Source organism: Dendropsophus ebraccatus, chromosome 2 (genome assembly GCF_027789765.1).
Source record: "Dendropsophus ebraccatus isolate aDenEbr1 chromosome 2, aDenEbr1.pat, whole genome shotgun sequence".
In the NCBI taxonomy this organism is placed as follows: Eukaryota; Metazoa; Chordata; class Amphibia; order Anura; family Hylidae; genus Dendropsophus; species Dendropsophus ebraccatus.
This window is the reverse complement of record NC_091455.1, coordinates 6,984,003-7,008,231: the sequence shown is the minus strand read 5'-3', so window position 1 is coordinate 7,008,231 and position 24,229 is coordinate 6,984,003. Positions and strand designations below refer to the sequence as shown.

The following is a 24,229-nucleotide window of genomic DNA, read 5'->3' as shown; positions in this document are numbered from 1 at the left end:
CTATATACAGAGTGCCTCCATACACAGGTAGATGCTGGGCTCTGTGGTACTACACATCTCCCCTCAGCACACTGTCAGCCTGTCCGGGCACAGGATTCTGGGACTTGTAGTTTACAATTTAAGGTCAATGCAGGAAAGAGAGCGACCCTAGAAGATGGTAGGGGCTAGAATGGAGTGGGTAAAAGGAGGTCTGACGTAAGCAGTCACATGGTCTTGACCATGTGACCCGCTTCTTGTGTGGGCGGAGCTATGCTCAGTCTGCACTCTTCCCGGGCTTTTCTAGCATTGTGTGGGCGGAGCTATGCTCAGTCACCAGTCTTCCCGGGCTTTTCTAGCACCTCTGAGGACCAGGAGAACCTGATGGAGTGTGACTGAACAGCTCTGGCCAGTCTTCCCGGGCTTTTCTAGCACCTCTGAGGACCAGGAGAACCTCATGGAGTGTGACTGAACAGCTCTGGGCTTTTTTCAGGTATTCTTTCTTACCAAAAGTTCCTGTGGGTGAGGGTGAGGGGGGAGGTGTACTATCCTGGGGTGCTAGTCTGTGTGTGTGTGTGAGGGGGGGGTGTACTATCCTGGGGTGCTAGTCTGCATATGTGTGTGAGGGGGGGTGTTCTATCCTGGGGTGCTAGTCTGCATATGTGTGTGAGGGGGGGGGGTGTACTATCCTGGGGTGCTAGTCTGCATATGTGTGTGAGGGGGGGTGTTCTATCCTGGGGTGCTAGTCTGTGTGTGAGGGGGGGGGGTTGTACTATCCTGGGGTGCTAGTCTGTGTGTGAGGGGGGGGGGGGGGTTGTACTATCCTGGGGTGCTAGTCTGCGTGTGAGGGGGGGGGGGTGTACTATCCTGGGGTGCTAGTCTGCATATGGGGGGGGGTTGTACTATCCTGGGGTGCTAGTCTGCGTGTGAGGGGGGGGGGGGGGTGTACTATCCTGGGGTGCTAGTCTGCATATGTGTGTGAGGGGGGGTGTTCTATCCTGGGGTGCTAGTCTGTGGGTGAGGGGGGGGGTTGTACTATCCTGGGGTGCTAGTCTGCATATGTGTGTGAGGGGGGTGTTCTATCCTGGGGTGCTAGTCTGTGGGTGAGGGGGGGGGTGTACTATCCTGGGGTGCTAGTCTGTGGGTGAGGGGGGGGTGTACTATCCTGGGGTGCTAGTCTGTGGGTGAGGGGGGGGGTGTACTATCCTGGGGTGCTAGTCTGTGTGTGTGTGAGGGGGGGGGGCGTGTACTATCCTGGGGTGCTAGTCTGTGTGTGAGGGGGGGGGGTTGTACTATCCTGGGGTGCTAGTCTGCGTGTGAGGGGGGGGGGGGGTGTACTATCCTGGGGTGCTAGTCTGCATATGTGTGTGAGGGGGGTGTTCTATCCTGGGGTGCTAGTCTGTGGGTGAGGGGGGGGTGTACTATCCTGGGGTGCTAGTCTGTGGGTGAGGGGGGGTGTACTATCCTGGGGTGCTAGTCTGTGGGTGAGGGGGGGGGTGTACTATCCTGGGGTGCTAGTCTGTGTGTGTGTCAGGGGGGGGGGTGTACTATCCTGGGGTGCTAGTCTGCATATGTGTGTGAGGGGGGTGTACTATCCTGGGGCGCTAGTCTGCATATGTGTGTGAGGGGGGTGTACTATCCTGGGGTGCTAGTCTGCATATGTGTGTGAGGGGGGTGTACTATCCTGGGGTGCTAGTCTGCATATGTGTGTGAGGGGGGTGTTCTATCCTGGGGTGCTAGTCTGCATATGTGTGTGAGGGGGGTGTTCTATCCTGGGGTGCTAGTCTGTGTGTGTGAGGGGGGGGGTGTACTATCCTGGGATGCTAGTCTGTGGGTGAGGGGGGGGGTGTACTATCCTGGGATGCTAGTCTGTGGGTGAGGGGGGGGGTGTACTATCCTGGGGTGCTAGTCTGCATATGTGTGTGAGGGGGGTGTACTATCCTGGGGTGCTAGTCTGCATATGTGTGTGAGGGGGGTGTACTGTCCTGGGGTGCTAGTCTGCATATGTGTGTGAGGGGGGGTGTTCTATCCTGGGGTGCTAGTCTGTGGGTGAGGGGGGGGGTGTACTATCCTGGGGTGCTAGTCTGTGTGTGTGTGAGGGGGGGGTGTACTATCCTGGGGTGCTAGTCTGTGGGTGAGGGGGGGGGTGTACTATCCTGGGGTGCTAGTCTGCATATGTGTGTGAGGGGGGTGTACTATCCTGGGGTGCTAGTCTGCATATGTGTGTGAGGGGGGTGTACTGTCCTGGGGTGCTAGTCTGCATATGTGTGTGTGGGGGGGTGTACTATCCTGGGGTGCTAGTCTGCATATGTGTGTGAGGGGGGTGTACTATCCTGGGGTGCTAGTCTGCATATGTGTGTGAGGGGGGTGTACTGTCCTGGGGTGCTAGTCTGCATATGTGTGTGAGGGGGGTGTACTGTCCTGGGGTGCTAGTCTGCATATGTGTGTGAGGGGGGTGTACTGTCCTGGGGTGCTAGTCTGCATATGTGTGTGAGGGGGTGTTCTATCCTGGGGTGCTAGTCTGTGTGTGTGTGAGGGGGGGTGTACTATCCTGGGGTGCTAGTCTGTGTGTGTGTGTGGGGGGGTGTACTATCCTGGGGTGCTAGTCTGCATATGTGTGTGAGGGGGGTGTTCTATCCTGGGGTGCTAGTCTGCATATGTGTGTGAGGCAGGGTGTTCTATCCTGGGGTGCTAGTCTGTGGGTGAGGGGGGGGTGTACTATCCTGGGGTGCTAGTCTGTGTGTGTGTGAGGGGGGGGTGTACTATCCTGGGGTGCTAGTCTGTGTGTGTGTGAGGGGGGGGGGTGTACTATCCTGGGGTGCTAGTCTGCATATGTGTGTGAGGGGGGGGTGTTCTATCCTGGGGTGCTAGTCTGCATATGTGTGTGAGGGGGGGTGTTCTATCCTGGGGTGCTAGTCTGTGTGTGAGGGGGGGGGGGGGTTGTACTATCCTGGGGTGCTAGTCTGTGTGTGAGGGGGGGGGGGTTGTACTATCCTGGGGTGCTAGTCTGCGTGTGAGGGGGGGGGTGTACTATCCTGGGGTGCTAGTCTGCATATGTGTGTGAGGGGGGTGTTCTATCCTGGGGTGCTAGTCTGTGTGTGAGGGGGGGTGTACTATCCTGGGGTGCTAGTCTGTGGGTGAGGGGGGGGGTGTACTATCCTGGGGTGCTAGTCTGTGGGTGAGGGGGGGGGTGTACTATCCTGGGGTGCTAGTCTGTGTGTGTGTGAGGGGGGGGGGGTGTACTATCCTGGGGTGCTAGTCTGCATATGTGTGTGAGGGGGGTGTACTATCCTGGGGCGCTAGTCTGCATATGTGTGTGAGGGGGGTGTACTATCCTGGGGTGCTAGTCTGCATATGTGTGTGAGGGGGGTGTACTATCCTGGGGTGCTAGTCTGCATATGTGTGTGAGGGGGGGGTGTTCTATCCTGGGGTGCTAGTCTGTGTGTGTGAGGGGGGGGGGTGTACTATCCTGGGGTGCTAGTCTGTGGGTGAGGGGGGGGGGTGTACTATCCTGGGGTGCTAGTCTGTGTGGGTGAGGGGGGGGGGGGTGTACTATCCTGGGGTGCTAGTCTGCATATGTGTGTGAGGGGGGGTGTACTATCCTGGGGTGCTAGTCTGCATATGTGTGTGAGGGGGGTGTACTGTCCTGGGGTGCTAGTCTGCATATGTGTGTGAGGGGGGGTGTTCTATCCTGGGGTGCTAGTCTGTGGGTGAGGGGGGGGTGTACTATCCTGGGGTGCTAGTCTGTGTGTGTGTGTGAGGGGGGGGTGTACTATCCTGGGGTGCTAGTCTGTGGGTGAGGGGGGGGGGTGTACTATCCTGGGGTGCTAGTCTGCATATGTGTGTGAGGGGGGTGTACTATCCTGGGGTGCTAGTCTGCATATGTGTGTGAGGGGGGTGTACTATCCTGGGGTGCTAGTCTGCATATGTGTGTGAGGGGGGTGTACTGTCCTGGGGTGCTAGTCTGCATATGTGTGTGTGTGGGGGGGGTGTACTATCCTGGGGTGCTAGTCTGCATATGTGTGTGAGGGGGGTGTACTATCCTGGGGTGCTAGTCTGCATATGTGTGTGAGGGGGGTGTACTATCCTGGGGTGCTAGTCTGCATATGTGTGTGAGGGGGGTGTACTGTCCTGGGGTGCTAGTCTGCATATTTGTGTGAGGGGGGTGTACTGTCCTGGGGTGCTAGTCTGCATATGTGTGTGAGGGGGGTGTACTGTCCTGGGGTGCTAGTCTGCATATGTGTGTGAGGGGGGTGTACTGTCCTGGGGTGCTAGTCTGCATATGTGTGTGAGGGGGTGTTCTATCCTGGGGTGCTAGTCTGTGTGTGTGTGTGTGTGAGGGGGGGTGTACTATCCTGGGGTGCTAGTCTGTGTGTGTGTGGGGGGGGGTGTACTATCCTGGGGTGCTAGTCTGCATATGTGTGTGAGGGGGGTGTTCTATCCTGGGGTGCTAGTCTGCATATGTGTGTGAGGCGGGGTGTTCTATCCTGGGGTGTTAGTCTGTGGGTGAGGGGGGGGGGTGTACTATCCTGGGGTGCTAGTCTGTGTGTGTGTGAGGGGGGGGGGTGTACTATCCTGGGGTGCTAGTCTGTGTGTGTGTGAGGGGGGGGTGTACTATCCTGGGGTGCTAGTCTGCATATGTGTGTGAGGGGGGGTGTTCTATCCTGGGGTGCTAGTCTGCATATGTGTGTGAGGGGGGGTGTTCTATCCTGGGGTGCTAGTCTGTGTGTGAGGGGGGGGGGTTTTACTATCCTGGGGTGCTAGTCTGTGTGTGAGGGGGGGGGTTGTACTATCCTGGGGTGCTAGTCTGCGTGTGAGGGGGGGGGGGGTGTACTATCCTGGGGTGCTAGTCTGCATGTGTGTGTGAGGGGGGTGTTCTATCCTGGGGTGCTAGTCTGTGTGTGAGGGGGGGTGTACTATCCTGGGGTGCTAGTCTGTGGGTGAGGGGGGGGTGTACTATCCTGGGGTGCTAGTCTGTGGGTGAGGGGGGGGGTGTACTATCCTGGGGTGCTAGTCTGTGTGTGTGAGGGGGGGGGTGTACTATCCTGGGGTGCTAGTCTGCATATGTGTGTGAGGGGGTGTACTATCCTGGGGTGCTAGTCTGCATATGTGTGTGAGGGGGGTGTTCTATCCTGGGGTGCTAGTCTGCATATGTGTGTGAGGGGGGTGTACTATCCTGGGGTGCTAGTCTGCATATGTGTGTGAGGGGGGTGTTCTATCCTGGGGTGCTAGTCTGCATATGTGTGTGAGGGGGGGTGTTCTATCCTGGGGTGCTAGTCTGCATATGTGTGTGAGGGGGGGTGTTCTATCCTGGGGTGCTAGTCTGCATATGTGTGTGAGGGGGGGTGTTCTATCCTGGGGTGCTAGTCTGTGGGTGAGGGGGGGGGTGTACTATCCTGGGGTGCTAGTCTGTGTGTGTGTGTGTGTGTGTGGGGGGGGGGGTTTACTATCCTGCGGTGCTAGTCTGTGCATGTGTGGGTGGGGGGGGTAGACTGGGGAAAGATGGTGAGCGAAAGTTATGCTTGTGGAGGGTCTCTGGAGAAATATGGCGGTGCTTGTGTGTGCACTTAGAGATGCTTGTGGTGGCTGCATAAATTTGTGTGTGGGGGGGGGGGCTGGAGATTATGCTTGTTGGGGTTCTCTGGAGATCTACAGGGGAGCTTGTGTTTGGGGGCAGAGAGATGCTTGAGGGGGTTCTCTGGAGAAATATGGGGGAGTTTGTGTGGGGGTGGGCTGTGCATGGAGAGATACATTGTACCTTGTGTGTTGGGTGCATGGAGAGGTGTGGGATGCACAGAAATGGATTGGGGGTTGGGAGGGGGTGCCTGGACAGACATGGGGGCCTTGTGCTGGTGCACCTAGAGAGGTATGGGTTGATTGGGGGTTGCAAATGGACAGGTTTTGTGGGTTTGTCCTGGGGGCTCATGGAGAGCCCAGGTTGCTTGTGAGGTGGTTGTAGAGCATGTGCATGGAGAGTCGATAGGGCTGGGGTCAAATGAGTAAGGCTGCATTCACACTTATAATTTATGGGTGTAATTCGCAAAAAAGGGGTGTTTTCAGCCGAAAAACTGCAGTTGTTGGTCAAACGGCCCAAAAAATGGCTGTTCAACTATCCTTTTCTACTAAATGGGACTGGCATTTTTGGCCAAAAAACTGCAGTTTTTTAGCCTTTTTTGACCAAAAACTGACGTTTTTCCAGCTGTTTTCTGCCGAAAGTGAAGTTTTTTGGCCAACTACGGACTTAAATTATGAGTGTGAATGCAGCCTCACACTGAACGACTTTGGTTGTAGAAAACCATGAGGTACCAATTTTAAGTGTATAAGGAGCATGAATGGGGTGCAGCTGTGTGGTGAGGTTTTGCGTGTTGCATTATTTGAGTGTGGGGTTGTTCATGGGGTTTAGTATTGTGTGTTGAAGCATTATGGGTGTAGTGGGTGATTTGGATCATAGTGTAAGAAGGGCAGTGGGAATGGTAACGGGGTGCAAATCGTTGCAATTGGAGTTTTTATTGTGCAGGTTGTATGCTTGATGTGTTGCCGAGGGCTGCTTCTTGTTTGACAAAGATGCGAAATGGAGGTTTGTCAGGTAGATCCCATGTCTCTTACAGTGGGGGTAACATGTAGATTAGTTGGGGGCCATGTTGTACAGCCTGTGTGAAAGAATGTTTGTTAATAGGATGTTGTTGCTAGTTGGATTGGTGTCAGTGGCCACATAAAGTACAGGGGGGTTTGAATTATATTATGTCTTTGAATTTTGGTCCTGCCCCATGCAAAGCTTTGGCTTTCCCCAGGATTTTATGCCTCTACTGTCCCCATCGCACATATTACCTTTGTGTCTGATAGGTTGTTGTCCCCTCTTAAACTCCACAGATTTTACTCCTGGGAACAGAATGGCCCAGCAGACAGGTAGCAAGTTGTTCAAACCAGAGCAGAGCACGCCAGCACTGATTGCTGTACAGAGTGCAAAGGAGTCTGATAACAGTGAGTATTTGTCTTAAAGGGTTACTGTCATTTATAATCTCAGTTCTTCCGCCCTGTGTTAGGATATTCTCTCCATGTTGGGCAATCACTTGTTATTGTTATAGAACAGACTCATGCCCAGCAGATTATATTGCTTGCGGTCTGTGTTCGGACCGCCAGCGATGAGGAGAATGAGCTCCCGGCGTGAGAGTTTGCCAGAACTCCCGTAGACTTCTATGGGAGTGTTAAAGTCTGACCTGGGAGAGGAGAGAGAGCGTGCGCTAAGCTGCGCTTCTCTCCACTCGTTCTCCCTATTACTAGAGGTCTGAACACTCGGACTGCCAGTGGTATAAACCTTTGAAATACTAAACTAAATCCAGCAGCACAACTGAAAAACCAAGGCTTCTACATGACACCATTCACACACGGCTACTGCTATGGTGGCAAAGATGAAAAGAAGCTCTTGGCATATAGTTTGATCAAAGTATGCCTCCCATCCACTGCGTAGAAGCCTCCGTCCCTTCTGATATGTGCACTCGCCTATCTGCTCGGTGTCTTTTAAGTGATGCATGGTCAGGTCTCAACCCACCATGTGTGCCTATGTGGATGCCCAGGAAAGGTGATACTTAGAGACCTATCCTACAAGAAGCTGCTTCTACGCAGCGGATAGGAGGCATACTTTGAACAAACTGTGCCAAGAGCTTATTTTCATCTTGCCAAGCATAGCAGTAAGCTTGTGTGAATGGTGTCATGTAGAAGTATTGTTTTTTCAGTTGTGGTGTTGGCCTTAGTTTAGTATGTGTGTGAATACTGGCCAACCCAACTTGCACCTGAGTTTTTATGCCATTGGAAGTGATGATTAGGTTTTTGTGTGTTAGAAACTTTTTATATGTTTCTGACGACAGATACACAAGTTAAATTACTAAAATTGTTATATATTATTTTCACTTATATTTTTCTCTCAAGCTGTTGCTGCTATCTATGAAAACATCAAGAGCACAGATCACATTAGTGCAAGTAGCACTACATGTACAGTGAATGAGAGCAGCGTTGAAGAAAAAGAGCTTGACACGGTATCTTTCATTTTTTTAAACTAGAGAAGAATCAACTTTTCAAATGTTTGCAATCTTTTTTGGCCAAACCTGACAAATCAAAATTTGAGTCTGTCTGAATTGAACCCAAAATAAACCACAATAAATCAGCTAAACTGAGTAAGTAAATACTTCCCTGTCCTGGCACTGATAGCTGTGGATATGCATTGAGGACCTTCCTTTGCACATGTGAAGCTGGACCTCCAGGGTCTGCAATGTTTGTTGCTTGACTACAGCACATGCATGAAGCCCTAGTCATTCACAGCTGATGGCAGGAGCGAAGAGAACTCCCATTAGGACAGTTAAGTATTCTCTCTACTTTTTCATGGTCCCTGTTTTGTTCGATTCTGTTAGCTACATAGAATATCATTTTCTCTGTGAAATGGTGTCTTGTGTCCTTCCCCCCCCCCCCCCCCCCCCCCTCCATATATACAGGTTTATTAGTGGAGCTGTCTGATAGACGGTTCCATAACTATGTACATTGTTAACCCTAAAAAAGCTAACAATAAACCCAACTATTACCCTGGTGCCACCTGCTTTCAGGGGTACCACCAAGAGCTGGATATTGTCCGGCCCAGAGCATCAAAAATAAGACTCTGGGGCAGCTGTGAGCTGGTATTAGGGTGGGTAGGGCCAGTATATATGGCTATTCTCATACTGGCTTTATTAGGTTATTGTTTCCTTGTTTGTATCTGGCTGGTTATCGAGATGCTGGGGGACCACACTTGATTTAAAAAAAGAAAAAAAATTATAAAAAGTGCGGGATCTGATCACCTAGCATCTCCTTAACCAGCCATATCAAAACAAGGCAACAGCAACCTAATAAAGCCAGGATTTGAAAAGCCATAGATACTGGCCCTCCCCACCCAACAATCGCAGCCTGCAGCTAACCCAGTACCAGAGCATTTTTGATGCTCTGGACTTGACTGTGCCCAGTTCTTCCAGGTACCCCTAGCAGCAGTGGATACTGGGGTATTATTGTGGGTTAGTAATGTAACAGTCAATTAGCCAACTCCATTACTTATCCATTATATGTGAAAAAAAGGAGGAGTTTTTACTCACCGTAAACTCTTTCTCGTAGTCTTCATTGGGGGACACAGACACCATGGGTATAGGCTGCTGCCACTAGGAGGCTGACACTAAGAAAAAACAAACTAAGTCGGCCCCTCCCAGCAGGCTATACCCGCCCACTGGCACTGAGCTAATTCAGTAGTGAAAAAGCAGTAGGAGGAGCCGAAACAAACATAAAGAAAAACAGTCCACACTCAAAATCTGAAAACACAGGCCAACAGGCAACCTTAAAACCAGACAGAGGTGGGTGCTGTGTCCCCCAATGAAGACTACGAGAAAGAGAGTTTACGGTGAGTAAAAAACTCCTCCTTTCTCGTGCGTCTTATTGGGGGACACAGACACCATGGGACGTCCAAAAGCAGTCCCTTGGGTGGGAAGAGACAGAGTGGAGCTAAGAAGAGGAAGAAGCCACTGCCGCCTACAAGACCTTGCGGCCCAGACTCGCATCGGCCGATGCAAACGTGTCCACACGGTAAAACCTCGAAAAGGTGTGCAGCGAGGACCACGTGGCGGCCTTGCAGATTTGAAGAGCTGAGGCCCCATGACGGATGGCCCAGGAAGCCCCAACCGAACGAGTCGAGTGAGCTGCAATCCGGAACGGGGGCGACTTACCCTTACTCCGGTAAGCCTGAGCGATGGCGGAGCGGACCCAGCGGGCCAGGGTCGCCTTAGACGCCGCTGACCCCTTTCGAGGGCCTTCCGGGATGACGAAGAGTGAGTCCGAGTGCCGAAGAGACTTTATCCTGGAAAGATAGATGCGCAGGGCGCGAACCACATCCAGTTTGTGGAGCGCGCGCTCCCTTGGATGAGAGGGGGCCGGGCAGAAAGAGGGAAGAACAATATCTTTGTTGAGGTGGAAAGGGGAAACCACCTTGGGCTGGAAGGAAGCCACGGGCCTAAGCACCGCCTTGTCCTGGTGCAACACCAGCAGGGGAGGACGGCAGGAAAGAGCTGCCAATTCCGAAATCCGCCGGACAGACGTAACCGCCACCAGGAAAACCACCTTAAAGGACAAGATAGCCAAAGGTACATCTCGGAGGGGCTCAAACGGAGGAGACTGCAAAGCATCCAGGACAAGGTTCAGATCCCACGGGGGAACTGGGTGCCGATAAGGAGGTGCAATGTGCGCCACCCACTGGAGAAAAGTCCTGGGGGAATTGACTTGGGGAATTGACGCCAAGGGTCTCTGGAAAAAAACTGAAAGGGCAGAGACCTGGCCCTTAAGAGAGCTCAGGGATAAGCCAGCGTCCAGGCCTGCCTGGAGGAAGGCAAGGAGTCGCGCCAGAGAAAAAGGAAGTGGTGGCGCAGAACAGGCCTCACAATGACGGAGGTAGGCCCTCCAACAACGATAATAAATCTTCGCCGATGCAGGCTTCCGGGCCCTGATCATGGTCCTGATGACCGCATCAGAAAAACCGCGTGATTTCAGAATCCAGGTTTCAACAGCCACGCCGTCAAACGTAGCGTGGCTAAACGCGGGTGGCAGAGTGGTCCCTGAGTGAGAAGATCTGGCCGGTCTGGTAGACGCCAGGGGACGTCGGCGGCGAGGTTCACGAGATCCGTGTACCAGGCGCGCCGTGGCCAGTCCGGGGCCACGAGGATTACCGGAACTCCTTCCGACTTTATCTTTCTCACCACCCGCGGCAGAAGCGGGAGAGGAGGAAAGATGTAAGGGAGGCTGAACCGATGCCAGGGAATCACCAAGGCGTCCGAGGCCAGAGCCAGAGGGTCCCGCGTCCGGCAGACGAACTTCGGCAGTCTGTGGTTGAAGCGAGACGCCATCAGATCCACATCCGGTGTCCCCCACCTGTGACAGATCTGGGAGAACACCTCGGGATGCAGGGTCCATTCCTCTGGATCCACACGTGCACGACTCAGATAGTTGGCCATCCAATTGTCCACACCCGGGATGTGAACAGTGGACAAGGCAAGCACGGTCTCCTCCGCCCAGGAGAGGACCAGCACCACTTTCATCATGGCGGCCTTGCTGCGGGTCCCGCCCTGATGATTCACATAAGCCACTGCAGTGGCGTTGTCTGTCTGCACCCGAACGGGTAGACCGCGGAGCTGTGTCTGCCAGTGCAGAAGGGAGAGACGAATCGCCCGCAGCTCGAGGATGTTGATGGGGAGGCAAGCTTCCTTGGACGACCAGGTTCCCTGAACCGTCAGATCGTTCCAAACCCCTCCCCAGCCCTGCAGGCTGGCATCGGTGGTCAAGATCTGCCAATGAATGGGAAGAAAGGAGCGACCCAGAGAGAGGCTCGGAGACCGCAGCCACCACTGAAGGTCTCGACGGAGGCGAGCCGGTAGTGTCACCCTCCGATCTAGAGAGGGGAGTGACCTGTCCCACCGTGACAGCAGGAAGAGCTGCAGGGGACGGGAGTGAAACTGGGCAAAAGGGATCGCCTCCATAGACGCCACCATCTTCCCCAGAACCCTCATACAGGAGCGTATGGACACAGGGCGGAGGCTGCAAAGAGCTCTGATGTCGACCTGAAGGGACTGCAACTTTTCCTCTGGAAGGAAAACGCAGGCCTGTACTGAGTCCAAACGCATTCCCAGAAAAACAATGGGACTGGGCAGGGATCAGGGAGGACTTGGGGCGGTTGAGCAGCCAACCGAAGCGTGAGAGCGTATCCAGGGTGATATGGAGGCTCTCTAAATTCTGGTCCTCGGATGGGGCTTTGACGAGTATGTCGTCCAAGTAAGGGGTTACTGAGACACCTCGAGCCCGAAGAAGAGCCATGACAGCCGCCATGGTCTTCGTGAAAACCCGCGGAGCCGAAGCCAGGCCGAACGGGAGAGCTACGAACTGATAATGGCTCTTCCCCCCTACTGCAAAACGCAGGAAATGTAGATGAGGAAGAAAAATCGGCACGTGAAGATACGCGTCCTGAATATCCACTGAAGAGAGAAACTCGCCCGGCTCCAGAGAAGCGATCACAGAGCGCAGGGACTCCATCCGGAAATGAGATAGTCGGACATGGCGATTCAGACGCTTGAGGTCTAGAATCGGACGTACCGAACCGTCCTTCTTCGGAACCACGAATAGGTTCGAATAGAACCCGCGGAACCGTTGAAGAGGAGGGACGCGAACAATCACTCCCTTTGAGAGGAGCGAAAGGATGGCCTGGAAAAAAACGGCCGCCAGGACAGGGGACCTGGGGGGACGAGAAAGGAAAAAACGATTGCGGGGAACGGAAACAAACTCTATCTTGTAACCTTGTGAGATCAGTTCTCGCACCCAGGCGTCCTGAACATGCGCAAGCCAGACCTCCTGGAACAACAGGAGGCGGCCGCCCACCTGAGGAGATCCGGGTGGGGGAGAACCTTCAGGAGGAGGAGGGCTTGGAGGTGCCAGGCTTAAAGGGGGGGCGGGAGGCGGCAGATCGCGCCTGCCAGGAAGAACGGTTCTTGGAGAAACCGGGACCTTTTGTTCTGAGGGGCCGCAGTTTTCCCGGAGTGAGATGGTGGGAGCGACCGAAAGGAACGAAAGTAGCCTGGCTTGCGACGGGAATCCTGACGCTTGGGGCGCTGCTGGGGAAGATTGGTACTCTTCCCCCCCGTGGCATCGGAAATTATGTCATCCAGACGCTTCCCGAAGAGATGAGAGCCCACAAAAGGAAGACTGGTGAGAGAACGCTTGGAAGCGTTGTCAGCCCGCCACTCACGAAGCCACAAAGACCGGCGACATGGCCACAATATTGGCCGACGCAAAAGCCGAGCAGGCTGCAGCGTCCAGAGAAGCCGAGCAGAGGTACTGAGCCGCGTCCTGAATCTGTTGGGCGAGGTCGGCTAAGTCCTCGGCCCGATACGCCAGAGGTAAGGCCGTCCCTCAGTTGCTTGGCCCACACTGAAATGGACTTAGACACCCAAGTGGAAGCAAGTGTGGGTAGGAAGAGAGGAGCCGGAGGCCTCAAAAGCTGACTTAGCTAAGGACTCGGTGCGTCTGTCAGTGGAATCCTTAAGGGACGACTCATTGTCCAGCGGAAGGGTCGTGACCTTGGTCAACCGAGAGATCGGGGGATCCACTGAAGGTGGACCTGACCAGCGAGACACAAGGTCTTCAGGGAAAGGATAAAGAACCGACAAGTGTTTAGGCTTTGAGAAACGCTTGGTCTGGGGTCTTCCAAAATTTGGAAAACAGGTCATCAAATTCCTTGTGACTGGGGAAAGAGCTGCGGACACGGTGGCCGCTTTTATGGAAAAAGACCTCATCAGAGGGCGATGGGTCCGGTGAATCCTTCAACTGGAAGGTATCGCGGACTGCGGCCACAAGGCTGTCCACAGTGGAAGCCGCAGGGGAAACATCCTCAGGATCAGAGTTGGAAGCAGACTCAGAATCCGACAGATCTCCAGGCGAATGAGATTGTCTGTTAGGAGAGAGATGCGTAGGGGCCAGGCTAGTTCCAGGGGAGCCAGAGGAAGAGCGAGAAGAGGCACGGCGAGGACGCTTGTGGGAGCGGGATTGGGCAGGCGCTGAAGAAGAAGCAGACAGGCGATCAAGGGCGGCTGCCACAGACTGAGAGAACTGAGCCATCTGCGACACTGACTGGCAGAGGGAGCGCGCCCAGGCGGGGCAGACTCCTCAGACTCCGGTGGGGGGTCCTGAGCAGGGGACAGAGACGAACAGGACTGCATGGAACAAGCAGTGCAGATAGGCTGAGAGTGGCCAGAAGCAGATTTAGTGTTACAAGACGTACAGAAATAGTAGTTAACAGAGGAAGGAGGAGGATGCTGGCGGCGTGAGGATTCAGATATTGAATCAGACATAATGAAAAAACTAAATATATATATATATATATATATATATATATATATATATTAGTAAGAAAAAACCAGCCAGCTAGTGTATTCCTTCAGGCAGTCAGCTGAGAAGTAACCAAACCTGCAGAATAACAGAATACACACAGTGAGAAACTCAGAACAGTAACCAGAAAACAGGCATATAGTCCCAGAGAGACCTTACCAGGAAAACAAATCCGGAAAATGGCAGAGGTCCGGTCAGAGCACAGAACGGCTGCTGAGGGCAGGATGGGCAGAAGAAACTGGCCAGGAAAAGCAGGCTGGGGGTAGTAGTCCCACGGATGAGGACTCTTGCCGACCGTGGAGCTGCGCAGTCTGCAGGCTTGCCGTACCGACCGGGCTGCACAGAAAGCCGCGTCACGTGCGTGGTTGACGTCAGGCGTTGGCCCGCGCGGGAGAAGAAGACCGCGCGCGGGAAATTCAAAAAGGACCAGGAGGAAAGGAAGGAGCGGCGCGCGCATGAGAAGAGGCCCTCGAACCGGACGTCACGGACCGGATCCCGGAAGTTGCGGTCCGTAAGAAAAAGGAGGCCCCGCGCCCGGCACCTGAAAGACCGGTATCCCGGTACCCGACCCCCCGCATGCTGTGACGGCAGGAGGACCGGAACGCAGCAGGGAAGAAAAAACTCGGGGAACCCGGGAGCTGGGAGGTGCATGGGGAAGGGGGGCGGGCGGAAGATAGACAGCCGCAGGAGGGGACCGGGGACCCGAAAAGCCCATGGGAGGGGGAGAGAGAGAGAGCAGGGGAGGCATATACTTACCCCTGATGCTGACTCCCACGGATCTTCTGCCGGCACTGTGCCGCGCTGCCGCGCGCAACTTTGGGAGGCTGGGCGGGCAGGGGCTGGCAGAACAAGTCCGCATTAAGGAGCAAACAGACAGCAGGGCTAGTCTGTGTCCTGGGCGCTGGGTCCGGCCGGTGGCAACCTAGGGTAAACAGCCCCTTTCCAGTTAGGTTCTGTGCCCTGGTTGCATAAGGGGGGGATCAGGGCGAGTCTTTAGTGACCCACCGTGCCCCGACCTGTTAGGAAGAAAAAGTAAACAATTCAAAGAAAAAACAAGCAGAAACTGGTCTGGAGTAACCAGACCTGCGTCTGCCTCCTACTGACACTAAGCTAAACTGAATTAGCTCAGTGCCAGTGGGCGGGTATAGCCTGCTGGGAGGGGCCGACTTAGTTTGTTTTTTCTTAGTGTCAGCCTCCTAGTGGCAGCAGCCTATACCCATGGTGTCTGTGTCCCCCAATAAGACGCACGAGAAAATATACATGACATAAAAACTTCAATATTGTAAAGAACAATGGAGTTCTTTTACCCACGTATCGTGGCAGGCGCCTTAAGTTCAGGAAAAAGATGCTGTATCAGAGTTTAATTATAAGATACATTGCTCTCTTTATTGAATATAATCCGACAATGCATTTTGTGGTAAAACCACTTCATCAGGTCAGGTGGATTGTGTTCCATCCATTGTGCACATGACCGCTCTGCTTATCTATGGCCGGAATAACTAGGAATGATTTATATGACCTAATAATTACCAGCCTGACAGAAGCATCAGGAACCAGACAGTGCTGGAAACTGGAGGGGAAGATTTTTAATTATGTATTTTATTAATTGCTGTCTGACATTTAGTTTTTAGAGCCAAAAGTCTGTTAAAAAAATCATCTTGAATGCCATAAGCTAATGATATTCTCTACCTAACATATATCATTTTTATAACAATGTATTCTTAGGAATCGGCACATCAGTATGACACACATATGTTGCAAACATTTGACACCTTACAAAGTGCCATGCAAGCAGTCAGTGACTATGAAGAAAATACAATATCAAACTTTGTTGTGTTGGAGAAAAAGAAAAACTTTGGGAATGAAGGTAAATTGTCACTGCATAAACATTTTTTTTTTTTTTTCCCCTGTGGCATACCTGTTTCCCTTTGTTAAAGGCTAACTGAATTCAGTTCCCTGTTCTTTCAATTATTGTTGAGACATTCTCTCCATGTTGGGAGGTTGCTGTTGTTATGGACCTGAGTTATACCCAAAGGGTGTGAGTCTGATGCACAGCAACCGCTCAATGTGGAGAGAATGTCTCAACGTTGGGTGTAAGAACAGGGAGCTGTTGGAATAATAGCTAACCTTTAAGGGTTGTCACATGAAAACAAGTTATCCACTAGGCTGTATCTTTGTTATTGTGCGGGGTAGGACTGCTGGGACACCAATTGATCTCAGAATGGATTATCTAAGCTATTTGCTTGAACAAAGCAGTAAACACATGTGTGCACAGCCGCCGGAAATGGCCAAAGCAGTACTGTATTAAAAATGTTATGAATGGCTAATATGCCAATTGGTATGTTACCTTTTTTCCTCCTGGGACATATTCAATGTACTTCTCAAATTATACTATTTTGAAATTAAAAAAATATATATTTATATATTTTAACTCATTAAAGGTTAAAGGGGTAGTGCGGCGCTAAGAAATTATTCACAGAATAACACACATCGCAAAGTTATACAACTTTGTAATGTGTTATGTCTGTGAATCGCCCCTTCCCCGTGTCCCCCACCCCCGCATGTGTACCGGAAGTGTGTGGTGCATTATACATTACCTGATCCGTGTCGCGCCGGCCGCCATCTTGTGCCGCAACGTCATCTTCGGCCGGCCGGCGAAGCTCTCCGATCTTCCCGAGTGCCGGCCACCCTCAGCCACGTCATCTGATGCTCAGACACGATTGGCTGAGCATAAGTGTGCTCAGCCAATCGCGGCGAGCTGCTGATGTCGCGGTCGCGTCATCAGCCGCGATTGGCTGAGCACAGTTATGCTCAGCCAATCGCGGCTGAGCATCAGATGATGCGGCAGAGGGCGGCCAGCATTCGGGAGAGTGGCAGCTGTCCGCCGGCCGCCCGAAGAAGACGTCACAGACTCAAGATCGGAGACGGTGGTCGGCACGTGACAGGTGAGTATAGCGCACCACACTTCGGGTACACGGGTGGGGGTGGTGGGACATGGGGAAAGGGGGCCATTCACAGACATAACATACATTACAAAGTTGTATAACTTTGTAATGTGTGTTATTCTGTGAATAATTCTTTACCGCCGCACTACCCCTTTAAGTACACAATGTGAAAACTATTTTCTATTCTTTGCACTTATGCTTGAAAACACTTTCTCAATAAAACATTTACCTATTGTGTAATTGCTTCCTTTATCTCTAAAGTCAGAACTAGTTTACTTCAGGAGAGAACATAGTCTGCTAACATTTAAAATGACTCCTGACCATGAAAATTTGACATTTTAATCTGTTTATAAATCTGGTTAGATGTTAGGTAAGTAAATTAGCTCTGACCTTAGAGATAAGAGAAGCTGCTTCTTTGTGACCATAGCATAGTCATCTGATGAAATATTGCATACTAAATATGAAGCCATAGTGTAATGCTGTTTCTAATTGCTTCTTATTCCTAAAGTCAGAGCTAGTTAACTTCAGGAGAGAATTCAGATAACTCATGGCCAGCTGAAAATTGTCATTTTAATCTACTTATAAATTTAGGTTAGAAGTTATGCTGCGTTTACACAGACAGATTTAGCTGACAGATCTTTGAAGCCAAAACCAGGAACAGACTATAAACAGGGATCAGGTCATAAAGGAAAGACTGGGATCTATCCTCTTTTCAAATCCATTCCTGGCTTGGCTTCCAAAATCTGTCTGATAAATCTTTGTGTAAACGCACCCTTATGCTGGGTTTACACGGAACGATTATCGGGCGAATTTTCGCGATAACAATCGCATTGAGCGATAATCGTTCTGTGTAAACCCAGGAAACGATCAAGTGATGAGTAAAAAATTGTTCATTTTGATCTTTCAACATGTTCTTAAATCATCGTTCGTCGTTCGCTAAAAATTCGCAGATTTTCAAAGATTCAAAGATTTTTCCCTATGTAAAAGATGGGCTTAAGCGATGTTAAAAACTATCGCAATAACGAATTTTCTTACGAATCTTCTAACGATTTTTCTGTGTCTAAACGCTGATCGTTATAAAAACCAAATCGTTGCTTCAAAATCGTTAATCGTTCGATTGGGCGAATTATCGTTCTGTGTAAACCCAGCATTAGTCTGTTAAGTAAACTAGCTCTGACTTTGGGGTTAAGAGAAGCAAATCTTAAGACTTGCTGCTTCTTTATATCATAAGTGCAAAGCAGGACTAGTATGCGTTTCATGTGTGTCAATAGCATATTAAATGTTGCATCCGGGGGCTAGGTTCACACTATGTAACTGTGCGGCTGTATTTTTATGCGGCTGTAAATGTGCGGATGAAACTCCGGCCGTGGGAAAAAATAGACATGCGGCTGAAAACATACGGTCATTTACTTGGAAATCTGGTTCAACTAAAAATAACAAATAAAATCTTAAGAAAGTGATGCAAACACCTCTGGATGCATCTGGGAAAGCAGGGAAACAGTTTATATGAATCGCTATTACCGGGGTTTGCGATCCTCTGCAGTAATGCCGATGTCTCTCATGGTTAATCTATTAAAATAATAAAACACATTTTCGTTGTAATAGAGTCCCTTTCGTTGTTCAATAATTAAATTTAAACTAATCCATCATTTGCAATTAAATATACTGTTAAAATAAATAGATATATAAATAAATGTATATTTATATATATATTTTTTTTTTTGGACAGTATATTTAATTGCACAATGATGGATTCGTTAGAATTAAATTATTGACCAACGAAAGGGACTTTATTACAAAGAGAATGTGTTTTATTAATTTAATATATTAACTATTAGAGGCATCGGCATTCGGCATCATTGCTGGCTATTTTTGAAGTACTCCGTACCGACCGCCTGTCAATCCTCGGCCGCATGTCCAGCCGCAAACAATGGTCTTGTTCATTTTTTACGGGTCCGTTTACGATCGGGCCGTAGATTCATACATAGTGTGCACTGTGCAGCCGTATATACTATACTTACCAGCGTACGCATGAACCACCAAAAATACCGCCGCACAATTACAGCCGCAAATACAGCCGCACAGTTACATAGTCTGAACCTGGCCTAAATATGAAATCATAGTGTAACACTTTTTTTTTAAAACTTATTTTTATAGCATGTCCCGTAAACTCTGCATTCAAAATACATTGGTATGGACCAGTTGTAAATAACATATCTATCGTTGACTTTACTGGGGTCCCTTACACGATCGTAGGAAGAAAAGTCCTAAATTGTCACCTCGGTAAAGATTTAGCTACCTCCCAAAAGAGCCGATATGCTGAAAAGCAAGCTATAACCCAGGTAAGTTTCTAGAATTGTTTTCATACCATGGTGTGTTGTTTATTTTTATTTATTTATTTTCATTTATTTATAATAAATTAGTGTGCATATAATTTAATATGTAAATTATGTATGTGACATTTTGTTATTAACTGTTTTTGTTTTGTTTTTTTTCTCTCTTCTTTTTTGCCTTCCCCTTTCCACCCACCATTATAAATCACCATTATTTCAATTTCTGGAAAAGGGTATTGTTTAAGTAATAAGTACCTTTAGTACAGCTGTCATTTAAAAACATTAAGGCTATGTTCACACAACATCTTTTCATCTGTTTAAAATTACGTCCGTCATTTTGAGGCTAAAATAACGGACGTTATTTAGCAGCCTGACCTCCCCTTAGTGCACTGACTGGTGTTTGTACATTATACTAGTTTGGAATTACTAATTGGACTTTGGCAGTGGCTTAATTGAAAAGTCCATTGAATTTAATAGTAAAAACGGTGACAAAAGGAAAACTGTGCATGAACTACAAATAAAAAACGTCCACTGTTTGCAAAAGACGTCCTAAAATAATGATCATGTTCATTATTTTGACGCCCGCTGCAAAAACGTCCGTTATTGAATACGCTGTGTGCGTTGGATGTCCGTCTTCCCATTGACTTCAATGCATTGCATTGCAGTCAGTTAAATCTTGTCAAAAACTGACGTTATTTTAAATATGAAAATCGGACGCCTTTTTAATATTTTTGACGTGTGAACATAGCCTAAGGCTATATTCACACTCCTAATTTACGGCCGTAATTGGCCAAGTAATGGCCGTTTTATGGCTGAAAAAGGCTCAAACTGCAGTTTTTGGCCTTTTTTTGAGCCATTTTCGGCCATAACTTATGAGTGTTAATGCTGTCTTAGTCCTAAATCTATTATCAACAGATCTAAATTCAATGTAACTATGCCAATCATAATTTTGTATTATGCAAATGCTGTTCCAGCATTAATGGTTTATAGAAATTAGAACCTGTCCTTTATTATGCTTGTTGAATGTTTCCTCTTCAGAAATTCTTACTACTTTTAACAGCAATTATTTCCAAGAATCAATCCAGTTCACATCTATTCCTTTCCTCATTGTGATTGTGCCTAAAAAATTGGCTGATTATTGGCATACACAATCATTCTGTTAATTTTCTGGCCCTGCAATAAGACTTTCGAACAAGTAATTTTTTATATGATCACATCTTTTAACGCCAACAGAATCATTGGTTGGCAGCAATTCCCATGTGTGAGTGGCTGCTCAAGTGATCCAGTGCTTGTTCCAGGGCCGTGGAAGTCTGTAAGCCACAACTCTTAACTTCTCTATTTTATCAGACACTTAGTCCGACACCTCTATGTTAATGGGGGCACAGACTCCTGCTCCGACTTGTCTATGTTGTCAGGTACAGACTCCTCCCACTTCTATACAATCCTGACTTCACTATTTTATCCGACTCCAACTCTGACACCTCTATTTTATCAAACACCGAATTCTTTTTTTTTTTTGTCAGGTACTGACTTTGTCAGCCACCAACTCCTTTATTTTTCTATTAGAGTCCAACAGCTCTATATTATCAGACACCAACTACTCTATTTTATCAGGCACTGACTCCGACTTTATTTTGTCAGGCACCAACTCCTCTCTTTTTATGAGCCAGCGACTACAACTCCCTCCCCTATTTTCTCACGCTCTGACTCCTCTATTTTCTCAGGCACAGATGGCTTCATATAAGTAATCAGAGAACTTAGAGCATAAAACATCACTTTTATTACTGTACTCCATGACTTATATTTCACAACACTGGTTTGTTCCTTTTGCAGTGAAGAATGATCTGCTCTAATGCAAGTGCTGATCAACTTATAGATAAATGCACCTTAAATCACTATTTGTAAACCATAGAAGTGGATTTTGAGCATCAGTAGAGGGGGTAGGGAGAGAGCATTACAATATCAGCTGTCTGGTCCGGATGTTGCTACCAACGTGATCATGTCTCTAATTGGTGCATTGGAAACTTTAATTTTATTACATTGCCTGGTCCTGATCTTTTCCACTCACCTCCCTTCTCGTGTAGTTTCTTTCCTCCCCCTGCACTGTTCTTTACCATAACACCCCTACAACAGATTCTAATAAAACTTGGGAAGCACATCCACACATGAACTGAAGGCCACACATGAACTGAAGGCCACACATGAACTGAAGGCCACACATGAACTGAAGGCCACCTTTTATGGATTTGAAAGGTAATACATATTTTTTTTTCCTGTCAAGCTACATAAATTAAGTATTGTTTTAGGCTATAAGGCAATTTCATTCAGCAGTTTTAGTTACATATTACCTCATTTGACTTGTAGCCTAATGGTGCGTTTACAGACATTTATCTGACAGATCTTTGAAGCCAAAGCTAGAAATGGATTTGAAAAGAGGAGACATCAGTCTTTATTTTATGAACTGTTTCCTGTTTATAGTCTGTTCCTGGCTTTGGCTTCAAAGATCTGTCAGATAAATCTGTCTGTAAACACAGCATAAGGCAGTTGTATGCATAGCTATAGCATTTATTTAAAAGGTTTTGCGCAAGAGTTTTGGATTTTTAAATATTGATAAAATATTTATTTATATCAATGTCTAATAATCAAATTGTAGTTTATAACTTTATTTGTTTCTATAGTTAATGGCTTTCTTTCATGTCCTTACAATTCTGTCTTGCTACATGGCCAGCCTTTTAGCAGGAGTAACGCTTATATATTTTAGTGTATCTTGTTTGTGTAGTAAATATATTTACTTTCTTATAATTTAAGACTGAAGATCATCATTTTGTCAGACACAGACAACTTTACCAGTGTACAAAAAAGATGGACTGCGCAGCAAAAATTTATATTTATCATTTTCTTACTTTTCCGGATTTTCAGGTTTGTACGCATCCTTGTCTCCTTTTTAGTAGTAGTCATACTTTAAACAATAGAATAATTTCTAATGTTTAAATTTAAGGTCAAAGTTTGCATATTAAAGGGGTTTTCTTAAAGGCCAGTTTTGTGTGTAAATGTTCATTAATGTAGTAAAAATAATTTTTGTTGACAGATAAAGAAAAACAGTGAGTGGCATAGAAAAAATGCATCGAAGAAACTAAAAAATTGTGTCCAAAAGGAGAATGCAAAAGGAGTTCACAGCTATGTTGTTTTATTCCCAAAGATCTCTGATCACAGCAATCATCCCATAACTGGAGAGGTATACTTAAATATATTTGTTTTATAGTTCTAGATATACCTGTCTTGGTGTTAACATGGGCTCAGAATCTGACCCCACACGATCAGTGGTGGTGGTATACGCAGCTAGGTGCCACCACTAGAGTTGGTCAGTTACGTGCTGCACAGTATAAATCTGCGATCTTCTCTGCTCTGGATCGCTCTGTCAGCCTTGCTTACACAGCGATCCAGGAAAGTTCTGGGATTCCTATGGGACACCGATCTAGAATTTTGCTGTATCGCAATGATTGCAGATTTATGCTCTGCAGCACGTACCGCTCCAACTCTGGACATCACTACTGCGCAGAGTTGTGTAACACATTAGGTGCTACAGCCAGTGAGACTGCAGCATCTAAAGGCCGCACTGGTTTGGGGGAGAAGTGCCCACTGTCAGTGATCAGTGACAGGACCCAACTGTTGCATATTGCCCAACCTGCTGCCAACTCATCACACTGGAGCTGCAACTGCAGCATCTAAAAGGGTGGGTGAGGAGATCGGTCCCGTCTCCCCCAAAGGCTATCAGCGATGTCATACACAGCTGGACACAAACTGTAATTGGCAAGGCCCATTATGTGCACTTTTGCCAACAACCTGGTGATTAACAGCTGCCTGCCTACACACAATATAGGCTGAAAAATACCAATTATGAGTTTCCATGTAGGGGTTTTCTGTTTATGGATGTGTTTAATGGGTGATTACCCATATCACCCATTAAATGGAAGCACAGCCTCAGTGGTTTGTGATCAGAGTTAGCGTGCGTGATCCTGAACAGGCTTATGGAGATCATATCATAAGTCCTTGTGTCCCTGCACCCCCCCACCCCCCCCCCCTCCCAACGGCCTGTACCGCTCCTCCCTGGGTCAAAATAACAAACAGCTGTTCTCACCCGGTCCGCTCCATGCGGTTTGTCTGTTCCGGTGACTTCTGGGACTCCGGTATATTCCCACATTCTGCACTTTCAGCTCTCGGGCTGTTTTTTTTTTTAATCAGGTTCTTTGCTAGAATAACCAGAACTGCGTATATAAACACACAGCCTGACAGCCGGAAGGGCCGAATGTGCATATACACTGGGGACTGGAAGTCCCCGAAACAGGCAAACGGCACGGAGTGTGCTGGGTGAGAACAGCTCTTTATTTTTACCTGGGGGTGGGGGAAGCGGTGCAGGTCGGGGGAGGTGTGGCAGTATGCTGTATGCAGAATGCAAAAATTATATATATTACATACATACTATATTTATTTTGTCAGGCGGCTAACCTACGTGAAAAGATCGATCCTCGAGTACAGAAAAAAATCACAGAGTTGTATCGCGCTGGTATCCGAAAAAAGAGTGAACTTAGAAGACTGATTGAACATTTCGTAAACAATGAGATATTTCTAGGATTGGATGTTCCTGAAGGCTCTCGAAGGAGATTCTTCCCAACTCGCAAAGATATTTCTAATGTAATTGGTCGATCTAAGCATCTTGGTCATGGATCTGTACTTGACCAAAGTATGCTTGTTCAGCTTGTGGACAAATGGAAAATGGACCCCTCCTGTAGCATATTTTGTAGGCCTCATTCCAGTGAGGAATCAAAGGAAGAAATACATTTTTTATTCTTATACCAGGCTGAGTGGCAAAAAAAACTACTTGTTCGTTATGGAAACCAAATTACTTTGCTGGATGCCACGTACAGAACAACAAAGTACGCACTTCCCTTGTATTTTCTGTGTGTGAGGGCAAATGTTGGTTATGCTGTGGTAGCAGCATTTGTGACTCAGCATGAAAGAACCAATAGTATCTGGAGGCATTGA

At 48.6% G+C, this 24,229-nt stretch overlaps 2 protein-coding genes across 2 annotated transcripts in view; one reads left to right on the top strand and one right to left on the bottom strand.

Annotated features, from left to right (window-relative positions):
- Positions 1-6,948, bottom strand: part of RHPN1 (rhophilin Rho GTPase binding protein 1) — a 41,087-nt gene extending 34,139 nt beyond the window's left edge. Inside the window, exon 1 of the mRNA XM_069956993.1 lies at positions 6,805-6,948. The gene's annotated coding sequence lies outside the window, so the exon portion shown is untranslated. The remainder of the gene's footprint in view (positions 1-6,804) is intronic.
- LOC138784091 (calcium-responsive transcription factor-like) lies at positions 253-24,229 on the top strand. The gene is made up of 8 exons (XM_069959607.1): positions 253-469; positions 6,847-6,957; positions 7,903-8,009; positions 15,634-15,775; positions 19,011-19,195; positions 21,995-22,105; positions 22,275-22,421; positions 23,684-24,229. The coding sequence occupies exons 2-8, from the start codon at positions 6,867-6,869 to the stop codon at positions 24,227-24,229; spliced, it is 1,329 nt and encodes a 442-aa protein (XP_069815708.1). The 5' UTR covers positions 253-469; positions 6,847-6,866.